The sequence below is a fragment of the Chelonoidis abingdonii genome, chromosome 8 (genome assembly GCF_003597395.2).
Source record: "Chelonoidis abingdonii isolate Lonesome George chromosome 8, CheloAbing_2.0, whole genome shotgun sequence".
In the NCBI taxonomy this organism is placed as follows: domain Eukaryota; kingdom Metazoa; phylum Chordata; order Testudines; family Testudinidae; genus Chelonoidis; species Chelonoidis abingdonii.
Window position 1 is genome coordinate 15,671,201 of NC_133776.1, and position 19,576 is coordinate 15,690,776.

The window sequence follows — 19,576 nt, forward strand, 5'->3', positions numbered from 1 at the left end:
AGTTTAGAAAACTGGTATAATCATATCAGAGACCTCAGAATCTATCTGTTTCTCATACAATGAAAACTACTAAGATTAAGGTTTTTCAAACCAAGTGCCAAGAAAAATGTTAGTAGTACATAGACAGATTATGGGTGTAGCTTCCAATATTACATGCCCCCTTTGAATTTTGTATGCTTAAATATTCATGGTTAAAGATTTATTTAGGAATCAGTCAAGAACGTGGCTGATGGCCTCATTTACCAGTGGACAAAAGCTTACTGAGCCATCTGAATCAAAATAAGTGACAGTTGGGAATAAGAGGAAGACAAATCAGATATATAGTCATATAGGTTTTCTTCTGGGAATGTTCTAGTGATTGGGTTAGGCCTCTGAACCCTATTGTTCCACCAGAGTGATGGCTCCTGGCTTCTATTACCATTTCAATCATTTGCTTCTCTGTGCCTTGGTTTAATAGTTTGTGCAATGGGATAAGATTATCTCCTTCGATTGCAGTATGTGAAAGTTCAGGTCTGGAGAGAGTTTGGAAATCCTTGAACTATATACTATGTAAGCAGTAACACTGGCACAGACAAGCCAGATGTATGCTTCAAAACTCTGTTAACATCAAAGCGGAAAGGAGAAAAATCTACTGGGCAAACAAAATAATTATGATTTTACAAAGAATGTCCTAGTTTAGATGGCTTGACAGATGCCACCTGCTTTGGAAATGCTATGCAAAGCAGTCTAATGTTCTCATGGAAAAAGATTCTTGACAGGAGATGTTGCTTCTTCTGAGAACTACAAACCACCAAGAAGCCAGTAACTACCAGCAGAAACAGTCATTCACAACATTGCCTCTGCCTACTATAAGGGAAGCAGCATCTATACAGGATCTTTATACTTGACACAGCTACTTAGAATAAAGAACATGGAAAAAATGTAGTATTCAAACTTCGAAGGATTTCTTTGCCTTAGAAGGTTTATTTTCTCTCTCTCATTACAAAAAGCAAGAGGGAAATCACAGTTAATCAATGTAGAGAAAAAATCATTAACAAATACATCAGTAAAGAGAAAATCTTGCCTGCAGAGTATGCAGATGCAATACCTCCATACATGTAACATATTCATGGAATATCAGGGTTGGAAGGGACCTCAGAAGGTCATCTACTCCAACTCCCTGCTCAAAGCAGGGCCAATCCCCAGACAGATTTTTGCCCTGGATCCCTAAGTGGCCCCCTCAGGGACTGAACTGACAACCCTGGGTTTAGCAGGCCAATGCTCAAGCCACTGAGCTATCCCTCCCCCATCCTCCCATGAATACAGTGATTTATACGAGGGGCAGAGCATTGTTGTGCTGCCCTTGAGAAGCCTGAGAGGGAGTGTATGATTTAGGGAGCCATGCTCTCACTCTTACTCTGCCTACTATTCCAGGGAGGAAGTAACCTGTGAAAGTATACTCATCTCAGTGTATGCTCCCCAGCGCACTAGTGTCCCAGGGCGCATGGGTGACTCCAGCCATCTCCTCTCCTGTTACTGCCCACCTTTGTGAGAGGCAGACGGAGTGGCTCTGCACAGTCCACTTGCCCCTGTGCACAGGAAACAGTAGTACAGCACAAGAGATTAAAGGGGCACTTTATGCCTCCTCTACTACCGGGAGCTGCCATGCGGGAAGAGCCCTGCTCAAGTTCAAAATGCTTTGGCTTTGGAAAAAACTCTCACACAAATCCTCACAATGCTCCCATCAGCAAGTATTAACATCGCCATTTTACAGAGGGGAATTCAGACACAAAAGGGTAAATGCTTGACAAAGGTCACGAGGTGAGCCAAAGATCACAAAAGGAGCCAAAGCAGAGCTAGGATTAGAACTCAGTATTTCCTGGCTCTTTGAGCTGTGCTTTATCCACTGGTTCTTCCTTGACAGTCTTGTGCTTTTCCAGAAACACTTTGGTTCTAATATTCTAATTCTGTACTTGGAAGAAAAGCCTATTGAGCAGCTAGCTTTGACTGGAAGAATTTATTTCCAATATTTATTCCTATTAAAGAACTAATAGTCTGTCCCTCTTTTGATAACATGAACTGACTTCAGTAGAAGTTATGTACATTCTTAAGGGTAGCATAGACCTTTTAAATGAATATTATAAAGTATACTGAAAATGTTGAAATGCACCATTCTCCCATGCGGCATTGAAAGTAGAATTACTCACAGAGATAAAGATAACATGTTTGACTGTAAAAAGAGAGTCACTTTCTGCCCTCAGATGTGTACCTGGAACGCTCATTGGCCTCATCCAGATTTGTGTGTGTTCTGTAGAGGTCAGGGCTCAGAGCCTTTTCCTATACAGTACAATATTTCTTGGAGTGGCAAAGTGTTTAGAGATCAAGTATTCAGAATTCATTTTCATCTTTATTGCCTCTCACTTCATTGTTCTAAATTAGAAAGAACCCCTGCATGCTCTTTATTTCACTGTCTTCCTTTCCTGTTTTTAACTCTGTCCTGTGCTGAAATAAATGTTCCATTTTGTAAACCACTAACAGGAGGTCAAGAGAGAAGCCAGGAAGATGTACCAGAAGAACGCTGGTTTCCAAATTATGTTTGTCATTCACTGCTTTTAAGATGCATTTCTTTAAAAGTTACTTTTTTTAATGCTCTAATTTCAACTTAAGACAACTTAGTATTAGGAAGTGAAAAAGTGTAAGTGTCATTTTATTTCCATTTCTTTCCACCCTATTTTCTGGACTACAGTTTAAATGAAGAGGCCACATACTGTATACTAGATGTTTGCATTTAAAGTCCTATATCATAGAAACAGCATGGTTTATTGAATGGACTGAACACTGAACTAAGAGCCAGGAATTCATACTACTATTTCCGGTTCTGTCACTAATTTGCCTTGCACAAGTTATTTTTCCTCTCAGCATTTAGTTGCTTTGCAAAATGGGTATGATACTACTTACCTACCATACAACAGAGTTTTGAGGATTAGTTGGATAAATTTAAAGTTTTCAATGTGCTATGTAGTAGTAGCATTATAGTGATCTTCAAGATTTCTTACAGACCAAACAAGTGCAAGTAAGGAGCGTTTCTTTATTTCTTAAGGTTCTGATCTCAGTTACACGAGTGTAAATCAGAAATAACTCTACTGAAGAGAATGGAATTATGCTAATTTAAAACCTCTGAGATCAGAACCAAGCCTTAAAGTTTAAAAACTCAATTTCATTTTTGCAATCTACTTTCACAGATTCACAAATAGTGTTCTGCATTTGATGATACAATGGAGGTCACTAACAAACACAAAAACTATGGTATGATTAAGACAAAGCAGGTCAAAAAAGCTGAAGAAAGAAAAAAGAAGCATAGACACTGAAACAGACTGATTACTTTATTGGTATTATGAGAAGCATAATTAATGCAGACTTTTTTCTTACTTTACATTGTACGCTCATTATTTCAGCTTCAAAAGTCATCGTATTAACACATAATGAAAATAGGTGGAAATAATTTTCAATTTTCAATACGAAGCTGAGAATTCATCATCTAATAATGACACATGTACAGTGCTATGTGACTAAATTAAGAAATATCAGCTTTTTGCAGGGAGTTTAAAGCAATGAATTCATAGAGGTTCCATTACTTTTACATTTTGCAGTAAATAAACCAAACCTCAACCAAAACAAACCATCTGCCTCCAAATCATTTAAGCTTCAACCATTTCTCCATGACAGTATCACATTTTGAAGAAAGAATTATGAAAGCATTAGCAATTTCATTTAAATGTCATCTTGTACTTCTTAAACCTATTTTTAAAGGATGGATGTGTGTGCATGTATGTTATATGTATACAGATATATATACCCATGAACTAGGAAAATTAGCAGGCTGGTGAAAATCGCAGTCAGCCTCAAATCAAAATAAAAGGCATCTTCCCAAACGTATGCCTCGGAAAAGCAACTACTGGTGGTTTGTTTGAGTCTACCAAACTAGAACTTGCCAGGCAAGTCCTCACTGATGCTATCACTTGTAAGTCTTTGCCACATTGCTACTGTCAGTGTAATACTGGGCATGGTGGACTGTGTGTATATCCATCCATCTGTTCCTACAGCTGTATGCGATGGGCCAGACTGCATGGCCTTCAGGCCAGTGCATATGAGGAAGTGAGACTCAAGGAATATTTACACTCCCTCTCTCTTTTTTTCCGTGGTTCTGTTATTTATTATTTGTATTAAGGTAGCACCTAGAGGCTAAGACCACAATGTGGAAGGAACTGTACAAGCACATAACTACAGTAAGCAAATCACTCGTTTTTCAGTTTGGTGGCCGAACTGAAAAAGCCCATGCCAATCTGGTTAGTTTTGGTTTTTCCTTGACAAAAAAACAAATAGAAAAACATTTACTCAGGTCAAACTAAAGGGTTAAAATAAGGACATTTTAAAAAACAACATTTCATTTAGAAACAGTTCATTTAAAAAATGTAAAAACAAAATGTTTTAACATTTCTACTTTTTTTTTTCTGCTGAAACTATTTGCTAAATTAGAACCAAATTTGTGAATAGTTTTGGAGTCCTGAAAAATGCGTTTTTTGGTAAAATTTCTATTTACTGAAAAAATTTTGCCCAGCTCTACATATAACAAAGCTGCCCCAAACACTTTAAATAAATAATAATTGGAGATATACCTATCTCCTAGAACTGCAAGGGACCTTGAAAGGTCATCAAGTCCACCCCCCTGCCTTCACTAGCAGGATCAACTTTTTGCCCCAGATCCCTAAGTGGCCCCCTCAAAGACTGAACTCACAACCCTGGGTTTAGCCAGCCAATGCTCAAACCACTGAGCTATCCCTCTCCCCTTTCACTGTAAGTGTAAGACTACAGGCAACAGATACATAAAACAGATAGGGAGAACAAAAAAGCAGTGAAACAATCAATATAAACATCTATATATGCAGACAATTTATTTTTATTTAAGACTTTACGTTGAAATATTTGTGTTAAAAACCATTCATAGGCTATGTCTAGACTACCCGCCGCGTTATCGGCTGGGTTAAAATCGATTGACTCCGCGGAATCGACTGATATGCGTCTCGATCTAGGACAGCCGATACTATATATCGTGTGCAGCCAGAAGCGCATCTTTCCTATCTCTGGTTCCTGGAACTCTGCTAAACAATTCGCGGAACGCAAGCAGCTTTGCGGGATCGACAGGGGGGCCCCGGTACGTCGATCACCTATCCCCGGCGCGATGAGAACAGAGTGAGTAATCCGATCTTAGATATTCGGAGCTTCCAGCCTACCTGTATCTCACGCTAGATCCTTGAGTTGCGTATCTAAGATCGATTTCCCCCCGTAGTGTAGACAGCCCATAAAGTCACTCTTACCCAGCCTTCAACCAGTGATTTCTAGGTAACTTAAAAATGCTGAAACAATGGAGAGTTTTTTGGGCTACTTTCCAAATGAACCAAATCATAATTTAAAGACAGAAATACTTGGAAAATGTAAGTGGTAAATCTGGGGGACATTAATAATGCCTCTATCCTTGAGGCATCAAGACGTATCTTCACGTTGTAGTCTTTTTGTAGTGTATTTCCACATGGAGCCATCTTTGTACACCATTAGATTTACTCGAGATAGATAGTGTAATTTTTTCAGCACTCAGGCAAACTTTAGAACTCTTGATAGACCTTTCAAATAATCGATCATATTTAATGTTTCTTGAGCCAGGAAGATTGCAATACACTCTTAAGTACTAGGATGCGTTATTTTTTGGTTTGTTAGATTGCAATTTATGTGTAATGGTTCAACTCGCAGTATTCCATTTGTCACTGAAAAATCCATCTCGTGATGCATGTCTTTATGTGGAGACGGCCATAGACCATCTGAGGCACGAGGAGTTGAGCTATGTACAGTTGCGCTTCAGTGGCATCAATAGATGCCCTCTTATGGGCGATATGACTCAACCTAATTATCGTGTGTAAAAGACAATTGAACAATACTAGCAATGTGCTAATGCTAGGTTGAGATACGTAGGTAATAACACTCCCTTCGCATCTTTCTAGAGGAGAAAGCTTACAGAGTGAAAAAGTACTTGGATCGACTCACTATCTTTAGAACGCTAGATATAATCTGCAATTAATATTTATGTGATAGTTACGAGCTTATTATCGGTGTGTAGTGTATCAGTGTTTATCGTGTCGAGCTCCTGTGGGTACTTCTTTGCCCACACTCAGGCAACGTACTCAGCCTGTCTGACTCCGCAAAAGACTTCTTAACCAGACGTGCCCCGAGCGCTGTTGCTTGGAATCCAAAATCCGATGAAAAGGTGAAGATCCAACTTTACAAAAGCTCAGATACCAAAAGTCAATGCGTTGAGCCACAGCACCCTAATCCCGTGGGATAAGGATGATAGGATTAAGGAAACTCCCCTAGTCTCAGGTCTATTCGAAGTGGGAACTCCAAGGAGGCATCTCCCGAGGTTAGCATACCCACACATGCGATCCCAGAGTCTAAGAAACTGCATAGAACTCTGGGCTCCAACGCGATAGCAGTACGTGGAAAGCTCCGAAGTGCTGACTGCATAGGATCTCTGGCTCTCGATGTTAATGAACCCACACCCCTGCACAACAGACCCAACGTCTGGCCATCACTAGGTGAGTTTAAGTCGTGACCGCTCTAATTCATTCATCGTGCGTAGAGTCTTATTACACTAAAAGTTCCATTTATTGTGAGCTCCCTATCCACAGGAATGCTGCCCAAAGCAGAATGATCAGCTCCCCTAGATCATAGTCTGAAACTCAAAGAACACTTTGGGTTATACTTCCGCTCGTGTATCACTATAACGGTAGCAAATATAAGTGATCTGCCTTGACACCCAAATTGGTTGCTTTCTACAAAGACCCCACCCCATGCTTCAAGTAAGAGTCTGATGCTATGGTAGTCCAAAACCTACTGCAATCATTGTGTCCATTGGGCACTCATCCTTCGTGCCTGTGACTCAGCTGGATCTGCTGGGGCTCTGCCTGACTGCAGTGCACTCTGGAACCGCTCACACCATCTCAACTACAGCCGTGAGCCCCGATCGATTCGAGCATTTACAAGCGAGTGGTGAACCCATGAGCTCTTCCTCTCCTCAGTAGCCTTCTGTAATTTCGACTTGGCCTATTGTCACCCTCGTAATACTTCTTAGTAAATCGCCCGCCATTATATGAGATCAAATTTAAGATTGTGGCATTAAGTTGTAGTCATATAGTAGTGTTCTGTTTGTGCTCCCCTAGTAGTATTACCTGACTCGCAATAGTAATAACGTATTTACTACTTGTAAGGGTGGTCATGCTCTCTTCTCTCTCTGTCACCATCATGGAGATAATGTTCTTTTTGGGTCGGTCGCCTCAGTCGCATCTGCGCACGGTGCGCTTGTACCTACCTAAAGTCTCTGCAGCACCCAAAATTTCCTAGTCGGGTATTTGCTACTCGATGCAGAGTAGGGTCTATCTACCAGAACAATATGTAATGATGGAAAGTGCGGATAGAGGGACGCATGCGGCATTTAACTGGACATATTTAAGGGTGGGAGCGTTTTGAAGTGCCTGCCTCACACCCCAGCCTTGCTAACGGGGGTCACGCCGGCAAATTGAGGCATGATTGAAAAGGGGTGGCATGCTTGACCCACCTGCTACAGGTGTGGCTATGATGTATATTCCGGATAGCAGCTATCATTGTGTCGTGTATAAGAGGGTGACAGACTGGAGATTAGTCCTCGCCGACCCAGTTCCTACTTGAGTCCAGAGAACATCATGTAGGGAAAGACACGTGTCTTGGTGGAAGCTGTCTAGATCTATACCTGAGCGCTACTTCGCTATGGGACGTACTGTAATACATAGTGTGATAGTGGTTTTGTGTGCTGATTCCTCCGTATCTGTGAAGCCTCCCCAGTACCTGGAGACGTAAGAGTCTGCATCTGGGCGTGGATAGCTCTATTGGTGCAGGGCAAAGCTTTACGAAGCGAGGAGAAGTGGTGGCGAGGAGCTGCCATATGAGAACATTCAATGGGAGCAACAAGCACTGGTACCATGAATACCATGTTACAGAACCTCCCCTCACCCCAACTCCTCGGGGAAGATGCGTTAGACGAACTAATAAAATGAGAGTTACCCCAAATGATTAATGGCAGAGAGCTCGGCAGGTTTAACACAGTTGACCTACACGATCCTTTCAAGTCCTTAAGAGAGGCAAACTTCATTCATTAGACTCAAAATTAGTGAAATATGACGCCTCCTTCCCTGTATCTAAGCAACACCACCTTATTTAATGCATTTTATCCTCACATACATTTCACTGGTGAGGCCCCTTATTTCTCCATTTTAACAGTTCTGTGAAATGATGCCACGAAATGAATTAAGTGACTTTGACAATAAGGTGACAGAGGCAAAGGTTCTAAGTAATAGGTGGTATCGTGACCCAGACTCTCCAAGATTCAGGTGTAACACACAAACATCCTCCTCTCCTATGAGCCTTGCTGGAAGCACCTTGATGAATGGCAACATGGGTGGAGGCTTAGTAATTATTTCTTAGCTAGCACAGGGGTGAGGATCTGCATTGGTTCTTATCAGGCCAAACACCATCACAGTCTACAATGGATCAGAGATATACGCCACTTAAATCTATAGACTTTAGTCGGAGTTCTAAATAACACAAAAATTTATAATCCGATTTGTGAGCTCTGGAACATTGAGCTTCAATTACTAGGGCCCTTTATGCGGTAAATTCATTGGTTAGTTCAAGTGTCAGTGGCTCCAGCCCTTTGTTCAAACACCCACCTCTCAATCTCAGAGAGTATTGTTCATTGTGCATCTCTCTGTTTGTGTTTCGAAAGGTTCTTTCCTCTTGACATGGTTACTTGAACTGCAACTTGCTATGTATTGGATTTATATAGAGCTATAAGCCAACTAAATAAGATATCCTATGTAAAAGCACCCATATACTCCTTTGTTAAAGGCTTGCTACACTTGAGGTTGCAGGGTGGTGTTGTGAGTCTATAGCAGCTGCAATCGTGACTCTGCGGTCCAACACTTGCAAAGCACAGCCAGCGCTGGCAACTCCCTGGCATGCAGTGCTGTGCTGTCACTGGTCTTGCTTGGGGGTGTTAGCGATTCCAGCGCTGCGTGATGCAGTGTTGCTCCTCAGTGTGGCCAGGCAAAAGCACTTTTATTGGCCGTCCAGGGTTATTAGGGAGGTATCCCGCATACCTTTTCAGCCCTCTTGCTCATTGTTTCGCCACTCCACTTGGCCCTGGGCTTCAGGTACCTTGCCCTTAATGCCCCGGGAATTTAAAAATCCCCTTCTGTTTGCTCAGCCGGTGTGGGGTGCAATCAATCAATCATATCAATCAATCACTGACATGCCTCCATGCCCCAAACGAGCCCAGCATGGAACACTTGCTAGCTGTATAGGACCTCAATGCAGCTTTGGAGAAGGTGAGGAAGCTGTGGCAGTCACAAGCGTTGCTCCAGCCGTAGAAATTATCGTAACAAACGGAGTTGCGGAATCGACAGGGGGAGCCGCGGACATCGATCCCGCGCGGTGAGGACAGGTGAGTAATCCGATCTTAGATATTCGACTTCAGCTACGTTATTCACGTAGCTGAAGTTGCGTATCTAAGATCGATTTCCCCCCGTAGTGTAGACCAGCCCATAAAGTCACTCTTACCCAGCCTTCAACAGTGATTTCTAAGGTAAACTTAAAAATGCTGAAACAATGGAGAGTTTTTTAGGGCTACTTTCAAATGAACCAATCATAATTTAAAAACAAATACTTGGAAAATGTAAGTGGTAAATCTGGGGGACATTACTAATGCCTCTATCCTTGGCATCAGACCTCTCTATCACTTGTATCCATTTTTGTATTTTTCCACTGGCTCTTTTAAACATTAGATTCAGAAAATGTAATTTTTCACACCAGGCAAATTTAGAAACCCTTATAGGACCTTCAATAATCGATCATATTTTAAAATGTTCTTGAGCCAGGAAAATAAACACTCTGAAAAGGATGCTATTTTTGGTTTGGTAATGGAATAATTTGTACAGTATTCCATTTGCAAGCTGAAAAATCACTTCTGAAGTATTCTTAAGGAGCCTGACACGAGAAGAGTTTGATATACAAGTTCTCATAAAATTAATGCAATTTACCCATTCTCGTGAAAAGCAATGTCTAATAGCTAGGATAGCAAATATAAACTCCTCCATTTCTAGAGAGGAGAAAGATCAGAGTGAAAAATAGGACTGATGACTAATACTATAACCTAGATTAAACTGAATTAAATATTTTGTGATAGAATAAGACATTATTTCTAGTTTGACAGTGGTACCTGTCAGCTCTGTGATCTTGGGGAACCAGGGTGCAGTACTCAGCCTGTCTGACTCACAAAAGACTTCCCTACCACTCCCCAGCCTCTGCTTGAACCAAAACCGATTGAAAGAAAGACTTACAAAAAGCAATGAAAAGGCAATGGGAGACACACCTAAATCCCTGGGATAAGGATGATAGGATTAAGGAAACTCCCCTAGTCTCATCTATATCGAAGATGGGACAAAGAGGCATCTCCATTAGCATACAGAACAGAGATTCCAAGGCAAGAACTGCATAGAACTCTGGGCCCAGAAAAGCAGGGAAGCAGTGCATGATGGAGGATCTCTGCTCCAGATGTTAATGAACCCACACCTGCACACACCCAGCTCAGTAGTTTATCAGACCAATTCTAGTAATAAATCCTTTATTGTGAGCTCCCTCCAAGGAATGCTGCCCAAAGCCAGGAATGATCAGCTCCCACTGTCTAGTCTGAACAAAACAACTTTGGTATACTCCCTTGTTTACACATAAACAAATATAATGTTCTCCCTTGAACCATTGTTGTTTCTCTACAAAACCCCCCACCCATGCTCAAGTAAGAGTTCTGATGCTTGGATCCAAAATCTGCATCAGTTCCATTGGGACTTCATCTTCTCCTGACTGATCGTGCTGGGGGCTCTGCCTGACTCTAGCACTCTGGACCCTCAGCTACCACCACCACCACCTGGGACCCCCGATCGATTCAAGCTTTACCGAGTGGTGAGAACCCAGCTCTCTCTCTAGGTATAGCCTTCTGATTCCGACTTGTTTGATCATGTATAGTTTTGTAAACCCTGACTTTATAATCAAATTTAAGTTGGATTTAATGTTATCATTGTTTTGTTTGTTTGGCTCCCCTATAGTTATTACCTGGCAATAAATAACTTTAATAATTAAGCTGGTTGCTTCTCTCTCTCTCTCCCCATCATGGGGTTTTTTTTGGTCTCCTCATTCACTCTGCAGCAATGCTCCTTGTACCTAAGCTAAAAGATCTCTGCAGCACCCAAAAATCCTGTGGGGTTTGCTCATCAAGTAGGTTACTACCAGAACAATTGTAATGTGAAAGTGCGGATAGAGACATGCTTAACCTGGGACATATAAGGGTGGGAGCTTGGAAGTGCTGCTCAACCCAGCTTGCTGAGTCCAGCGGCAAATGAGGGAGGCAGATTGAAAGTGCTGCTTGACCCACCCTGCTCAGGTGTGCTCTATTCCGGTGCAGTACTCATGGCATATGAGGGTGACAGCTTGGAGATGCTGCTCGACCCAGCCTACTTGAGTCCAGGGACATATAAGGGAACAGCTTGGGAGTGCTGATTAACCTGGTCCTCTAAGAGGCACTCTGTTAATGTGTGTGTTTGTCTGATTCTGAGGCTGGAAGAACCCAGTCCTGGAGAACGTAGGTCCTGCAGGATAGCTCCATTGGGAGGGAACTTACAGCAGGGAGAAGTAGAGCTCCATATGAGAACACAAGAGACACAAGCAGTACCATGATACATGTACAGAACCTCCCCCCACCCCCACCCTCGGAAGAGTAACACTAATAAATGAGCATACCCCAAAGTAATGGCAAGGCTGGTAACAACAGTGACTAACCCGATCCTTCAGTCCTTAAGAAGGCAAAACTTCATTATTAGACTCAAAATTAGGTATTAATATGGCCCTCATTGCCTTAGTATCTAAGCACACCACCATATTTAATGCATTTATCCTCACAACATTCCTGTGAGGCCCCTTATTCCCATTTTACAGCTGGGAAACTGAGGCACGAAATGATTAAGTGACTTTGACAAGGTGACAGAGGAAAGTCTGTAATGGTGGTATACTTGAACCCAGATCTCCCAAGTCTCAGGTTAACACCAGAACATCCTTCCTCCCTATGAGCCTGCTTTGGAGCACTGAAATGAATGGGGAGGCTTTATAATTATTTTAGCTAGCACAGCATGAGATCTGCATTCCTTCTTACTCAGGCAAAACTCCACAGTCTAAAAATGGAAGAAAGAACCATAATCTATTCAGGACTTTTAGCGGTTAAATACATACACAAAAATTTATAAACATTTGTGAGCTCTGGAACATTGAGCTCAATTTTACAGGCCTTTATTGGGTAAAACTTCTATTGGTAGTTCAAGGTCAGCTGGACTGAGCCCTTTGCTTCAAAACACACAAATCTCAATCCTCAGAGATATTTTCATGTGCATTTCTGTTTTCATTCAGAAAGGTCTTTCCCTTGACATGGTTTACGAACTGCAACTGCTATGTTTTTATTTATATAGATGCTAATAAGCCAACTTTAAAATAAGTTATCCTATTAAAAGAAATACTCAGTAAGGGCTTGGCTACACTTGAGAGTTGCAGGGCTGGTGTTGGGGTTATAGCACTGCAACTTACTCTGCGTCCACACTTGCAAAGCACAGCCAGCGCTGCAACTCCCTGGCTGCAGTGCTGGCTGTGCACCTGGTCTGCTTGGGGTGTAGCGATTCCAGCGCTGGTGATGCAGTGTTGCTCCTCAAGTGTGGCCAGCAAAAGCACTTTTATTGGCCTCCAGGGTATTAGGAGGTATCCCAGCATACCTTTTCAGCCACTCTGCTCATTGTTTCGCACTCCACTGCCCTGGGCTCAGGTGACCTGCCCTTTAAATGCCCCGGGAATTTAAAAAATCCCCTTCCTGTTTGCTCAGCCAGGTGTGGAGTGCAATCAATCAATCAATCAATCAATCACTGACCATGCCTCCATGCCCCAAACGAGCCCCAGCATGGAACACTTGCTAGCTGTAGGACCTCATCAGCGTTTGGGGTGAGGAAGCTGTGCAGTCACAGCTGTGCTCCAGCCGTAGAAATTATGATACATATGGGCAGATATCAAAGTCCATGCTGCAAAGGGGCCATGAACGGGATGTGGTGCAGTGCAGGGTTAAAGTAAAGGAGCTGCGGAGTGCCCAGTGCAAAGCCCGTGAGGGAAACCGCCGCTCAGGTGCTGCCCCCATGACCTGCCGTTTTTACAAGGAGCTGGATGCGATAGTTGGGGGTGACCCCACTGCCAATCCGAGGACCACGATGGACAGTTCAGAGCAGGGAGAGGAGGGGGAGGGGGAGGGTGTAGAGGCAACCGAGAGTGAGGCTACTGAGGTGGTGGGAGACACCCTGGAGTCCCAGGAGGCATGCAGCCAGGAGCTCTTCTCAAGCCAGGAAGAAACTGGCCAGTTGCAGCAGCTGGAACTTGTTGGTGAAGAAGAAGCAGAGGAGCAGGTTCCCGGTAAGCAGATTTTATTTTTAGGACGGAACTGTTCTGGGAGAGGAGGGTGGGGGTTATGGCTGCCTGCATGCATGCCTAGATGTGGAATAGCCCATTGATGTGGTCTATCACGTCGCAGTAATCGGCCTCTGTAATCTCTTCAAAAGTTTCAGCCAGAGCGTGGGCAATGCGCTTGCGCAAGTTTATTGGGAGAGCCACTGTGGTCCTTGTCCCAGTCAGGCTAACGCATCTGTGCCACTGTGCCGCGAGGGGTGGGGGACCATTGCTGCACACAGACAAGCTGCATAGGGTCCAGGGCGGAATCCGCATTGCTGTAGAAGACCCTCCTGCTCTTCCCAGGTGACCCGCAGCAGCGAGATATCTTCCAGGATTAACTCCTGTGGAAAATATTGGAATAGTGTTCAGTGTAGGTCCCCCTGCAGCAGTTTGCTTTCCTCAATGCAATGAAACCCCAGTACAGCCCTGACCCAATCAGTCCCCCTTCCCAGGTGACCCGCAGCTGCGAGATATCTTCCAGGATTAATTAACTCCTGCACTCATTCCCCATTACTCACCATTTCTTTGCTGCTGTGTGTTCTCTGTGCTCTGGTTGGTATGTGGAAAGTATGCTAAAGTCCCAGGTGAGTCGCGGCAGAAACATGGATTCATTAATCACTCATTCCCATTACTCACCATGTCTTTGCTGCTGTGGCCTCTCTGTGCTATGTTTGCTATGTGTAAATGATGCTACAAATAGTCTACAAACTCCTTCACTGTGATTATAAACAATGCAGCCTCTGTAATAAATGTTTCTATTTTTTGTTTTTTTAAGTGTCCTTGAATCCTCCGGCCCTATCACGGACTGCTGAAAGACTACAGAACTTGAGGAGGAACCAAGGAAAAACAAGAGAAGATTTGGTGAAAGCAGTTATGAATCAGTATGCCAGAGAGAATAAGAGGCTGCAGGACTGGAGAGAGAAAATGCATCAGTGGAGGGAAACACAAAGCAGGAGAAAGGAATTGGCTACCAAGAAAAGCACAAAGCAGCTGATAAGCCTCCTGGCGCGCCAAACGGACTGTATGCAGTCACTGGTAGCCATGCAGGCAGATCACTACCGTGCTAACCCCCCCCCCATCCAAAGCTCTCTCCCTTGTGCCCCACTGTTTGCTCAAAACCCCCTTCTCCAGCATCCTGGTTCTTACCACCACCAGCTGCCCCCAACACCTGTACGTTCACCTACCAGCCCTGAGAACTACGACCCTTACCCTATGCACTCAACCCCCATCACCATGCAGCATATTAATCCTGAAGTGCAGCAGGCATTGCACAGCACTCCAGGCAGGACATATTCAAACCTCTGACTGTACAGTTCAGCACCCTACCCCCCTGCCCTTTTATGTACTGTATTTTTAATAAATGATTTCTTGGCTTTTAAAACAGTTTTTATTATTGCAGAAAGTGAAACATACTGTACCCCAAGGAAAAACAGGCACTGCAAATCATTGTAACCACTGCACTTCACTCCTGTGCAAGGCACCAAACATTACTGTTGGCTTTCAGCCTCAAATTGCTCCCTTAAGGCATCCCTAATCCTTGAAGCCCTGTGCTGGGCCTCTCTAGTAGCCCTGCTCTCTGGCTGTGCAAATTCAGCCTCCAGGCGTTGAACCTCGGAGGTCCATTCCTCACTGAATGTTTCACCCTTCCCTTCACAAATATTATGGAGGGTACAGCACGCGGATATAACCGCAGGATGCTGCTTTCCCCAAGTCTAGCTTCCCATAAAGACACCTCCAGCGCCCTTTTAAACGGCCAAAAGCACACTCCACAGTCATTCTGCACCGGCTCAGCCTGTAGTTGAACCGGTCCTTGCTCCTGTCAAGCTTCCCTGTATATACGGTTCATGAGCCATGGCATTAACGGGTAAGCGGGGTCTCCAAGGATCACAATGGGCATTTCGACGTCCCCTACTGTGATCTTGCCGGTCTGGGAAAAAAGTCCCGGCCTGCAGCTTCCTGAACAGGCACTGTTCCGAAAGATGCGTGCATCATGCACCTTTCCAAGGCCATCCTGTGTAAATGTTAATGAAACGCCCACAGTGATCCACAAGCGCTTGGAGAACCACAGAGAAATACCCCTTCCGATTAATGTACTCCAATGCCAGCTGGGGTGGTGCCAGAATAGGAATATGCGTCCCATCTATCGCCCCCCACAGTTAGGGAAACCTATTTGTGCAAAGCCATCCAGAATGTCCTGCACGTTCCCCAGAGTCACAGTTCTTCTTAGCAGGATGCGATTAATGGCCCTGCAAACTTGCATCAACACTATTCCAACGGTCAACTTTCTCACTCCAAACTGGTCTGCAACCGATTGGTAGCTGTCTGGAGTTGCCATCTTCCAGATTCCAATAGTCACCCACTTCTCCATTGACAGGGCAGCTCTCAATCTCGTGTCCTTGCGCTGCAGGGTGGGGGCGAGCTCAGCACACAGTTCCATGAAAGTGCTTTTCTCACCCGAAAGCTCTGCAGCCACTGCTCATCATCCCAGACCTGCAGGACGATGTGATCCCACCACTCAGTGCTTGTTTCCCAAGCCCAAAGGCGGCATTCCACGGTGCTGAGCATGTCCATTACTGCCATAAGCAATTTATTGTCACGCGCATCAGGCAAATCAATATCATTGTCGGACTCCTCATTGTCACTTTGGAGCTGAAGGAATACCTCAACTGCCAAACGTGATGTGCTGGCGACATTCATTAGCAAAGTCCTCAGCAGCTCGGGCTCCACTTCTAACAGAAATCGCGCTGAAGACTCACAATGGCACCAAACTGCTGGGATGTGTAGCGATGCATCACGGGACGTTGGGACAGGAAGTGGAATGACCCGCACCCTTCCGTCCCCTTCCCACAACCCACAGCGCCAAAACAGGACGAGGTGCTCTGTGGGATAGCTGCCCACAATGCACCACTCACAACAGCGCTGCAAATGCTGCAAATGTGGCCACACTGCAGCGCTGGTAGCTGTCAGTGTGGCCACACTGCAACGTTTTCCCTACACAGCTGTACAAAGACAGCTGTAACTCCCAGCGCTGTACAACTGTAAGTGTAGCCATGCCCTAAGACTGCAAAGTATGTCAGTGATGCATGCATAAACAAACACTCCTTAACAAGTCTGCTAAATTGCTTGGGGGTGTGAAGGGGACAGGAGGGAGGGAGGGTGGAATCACAACAGTAGAGAGTGGTTAATGAGGAAAAATAGAAAGACCAAACATAGGAACAAAGTGCACCTAACAGAAAAATAAAAGATACCTGTAATTGCTGCATTTTGGAGGAGAAACTACGTTTTTCACAATTTTCAGCTGGGATACAAAATCATACAAAAAACAGTCAAAGGAAGTTTTGACAGAAACTACATCTTTATTTGATAAAAATACTGTTGCAATATGTAATCTCAATTTCCATAATTGTACTTCAAAAATACACAAGTAGCTGTACTGCAGTAAACGCTCAGAGAAAGTCTAGTAAAGAAACCAAACTATTGGACTTGATGCAGAAATTATGGATGGAATTCTGTGGCCTATGTTATACAAGAGATCAGAACAGAAGCGTTTATTAACTTTCACTTAATAAAAAGTAAGGGTCCCTTTCTGCAAACCTTTAGGTGCTTTATATCTCCACCGCAATCAATGAGATTACTCGTGCATAGTACAAATTAACTGTGTGACTAAAGATATGCAGGATCAGGCCCTAAATTTAAGGATGAAGATATTTACTTTTTTATCATTACTGTGAATATACACATACACACAAACACACAGAGTGATATACATATATACACACACACATATACACAGTGATATACACATACACAAAGTTGGGAGTATTGAATAGGAATAAGGAACGGGTACATCCCCTGTACACAGCATTAGAGAAACCAACACTGGAATACTGTGTCCAGTTCTGATGTCCGCACTTCAAAAAGGATGCTGAAAATTGGAAAGGGTTCAGAAGAGAGCTACAAGTATAATTCGAAGAGTGAGAAACATTTTTGCTGAGAGACTTAAATAGTTCAGTCTCCTTGGCTTATCAAAGAGAATATAAAGAGGTGACCTGATTGTGATCTATTCTGTAAGTACCTATGCTGGGAGATTTCAAAATAAGTTTCTTTAATAGCACACAGCCACATAAAATCTAATGACTGGAAACTGAAGCTTGACAAATTCAAATGGGAAATAAGATCCAACTGAGGGTAATTAATCACTCGTGTACCAAGGAATGTGTGTGGTGTATTTTCCACCATTTGAAATCATTAAATCAAGAGTGGATCTCTCTTTCTAAAAGATATGACCTAGCTCAACGAGAAGTTACGGGCTTGATGCAGAAATTAGTGGGTGAATGTCTATAGCCTGTGTTATTCATAACAGTCCCTTCTGGAACAAATATTTATAAGTCTAAGCAACAAAGGCAAGATCTCAATAACACATAATAGAGAATTCCAAAAAATGCCACTTCTTCTTTAGGTTCAGGGCCTAATTTTGAGAGATAAGGAATATTTCCTTTGAGGTACTGCATATTCTCAACACTTTGTAGGATCAAACTTGATTGGAAGACAATGTGTTCAACTCTACAATCAATCCCATTACCTTTTTTAAAATGAAAGCTTAGACACTGGAAAACAACAATATTTGCAGAAAGAAACTATTTTCAAAGAATCCACAATTTTTTTTGTGCCTAAAGATTTAGGGTTTTCTTTGTTACGCCTTAACCAGGCCTTTATTTTTGCTTATGTCGGCAATTATTTCTATTTATCATTTATGTCACTTTGATGTCCAAGTTCCTGATTGCCCTAGTTAAATGGCCTAACTATGAGTGCAAAAATGATCAAGGCAATTATTTGTGCCTGCAAAAATGAAGGTCAGGACATGAAATTTTGCTGCAATGCTTTAGTACTAACCAACTGAAATAACTCTTTCCATTTTGTTACAGAAAAGCAGATCCTGGGAGTTGCATTTTTATATTCCATATTTTTCCTCTCTAAAGAGCACAGAAATAAGCACATAATATACAACAAGAGCATCTGAAGCATTCCATTTTATGCCGTTGTTCAGTGACAATGTCAAACTGTGTCATGTTAATTTTAAACAGTCCATTAGTGTGCAGAGTAATCTTGAAATGCACATAGTTGACCATGGGCTTATATAATAAGCCAACAGTATGGACCCTTTCAACAAGTCCACAAACTGGGCTGGAGCCTTGTGACAAACAATTTCCCTTAGTTACAAAGAGCTGTACTGAAGAACACCACTTTAGCACGTATGGATTTTGCTAGCTACAAGTGAACTCAGAAGCAGCTGAAATAGACATTAGTATTAAAAAGATGGTGGGCAACTGTCATAAACAGATAGCTAAGGGTTAATGTTTCTTTTACCTGTAAAGGGTTAACAAAGGAAACCAAACACCTGACCAGAGGACCAATCAGGAAACCGGATTTTTCAAAGCTCTGGGAGGGAATTTTGGGGTGTGTGTTTTTTGTCTGACTCTCTGTTCTGTTGCTCTCGGCTCTGAAAGTGAACTTTCTCTCTTCAAGCTTCTGTAATCTTCGGTTTCCAAGTTATAAGCACAAAGGTAGAAAGACAGTAAGCTTCTATTGTTTTTTTTTGGATTTACATGTGTGTAGTTTGCTGGAATGTTTTAAACTGGATATTTTTTTAAATAAGGCTGTTTATTCATTTTTCTTTTAAGAAATTGACCCTGTATATTGTCAACCTTGATACAGAGAACATTTTTTTTGGCTTTTCTTTCTTTTTATATAAAGCTTTTCTTTTTAAAACCTGTTGGATGTTCTTTTCTAAGTGAGGCTCTAGGGGACAGAAATCCCTGTGCCAGGATTACGGTCTCTCTCAGGGAAAGACTGGGAGGGGGAAAAGAAGGAGGGGGGAAGGTAAATTGCCCTCTCTGTTTTGTAATTCAAGGAGTTTAAGTACAGTAATCTT

At 42.9% G+C, this 19,576-nt stretch overlaps 2 protein-coding genes across 3 annotated transcripts in view; one reads left to right on the forward strand and one right to left on the reverse strand.

The window, feature by feature from the left end:
* FNDC3B (fibronectin type III domain containing 3B) overlaps nucleotides 1-19,576 on the reverse strand; it is a 408,674-nt gene that overhangs the window by 56,147 nt on the left and 332,951 nt on the right. The gene's annotated exons all lie outside the window — the stretch shown is intronic.
* On the forward strand, nucleotides 12,883-15,025 carry LOC142047182 (uncharacterized). Its single transcript, XM_075068387.1, has 2 exons — nucleotides 12,883-13,608; nucleotides 14,420-15,025. Exons 1-2 carry the CDS (start codon nucleotides 13,224-13,226, stop codon nucleotides 14,947-14,949), a joined length of 915 nt encoding a protein of 304 aa, XP_074924488.1. The 5' UTR covers nucleotides 12,883-13,223; the 3' UTR covers nucleotides 14,950-15,025.

What these genes read in the sequence shown, in the direction of transcription:
- LOC142047182 (XM_075068387.1), top strand. Translation starts at nt 13,224, where the DNA reads ATGCTGCAAAGGGGCCATGAACGGGATGTGGTGCAGTGCAGGGTTAAA. An exon ending in AGCAGAGGAGCAGGTTCCCG is followed by an intron (nt 13,609 to 14,419) that starts GTAAGCAGATTT and finishes TGTTTTTTTAAG; the next exon opens with TGTCCTTGAATCCTCCGGCC.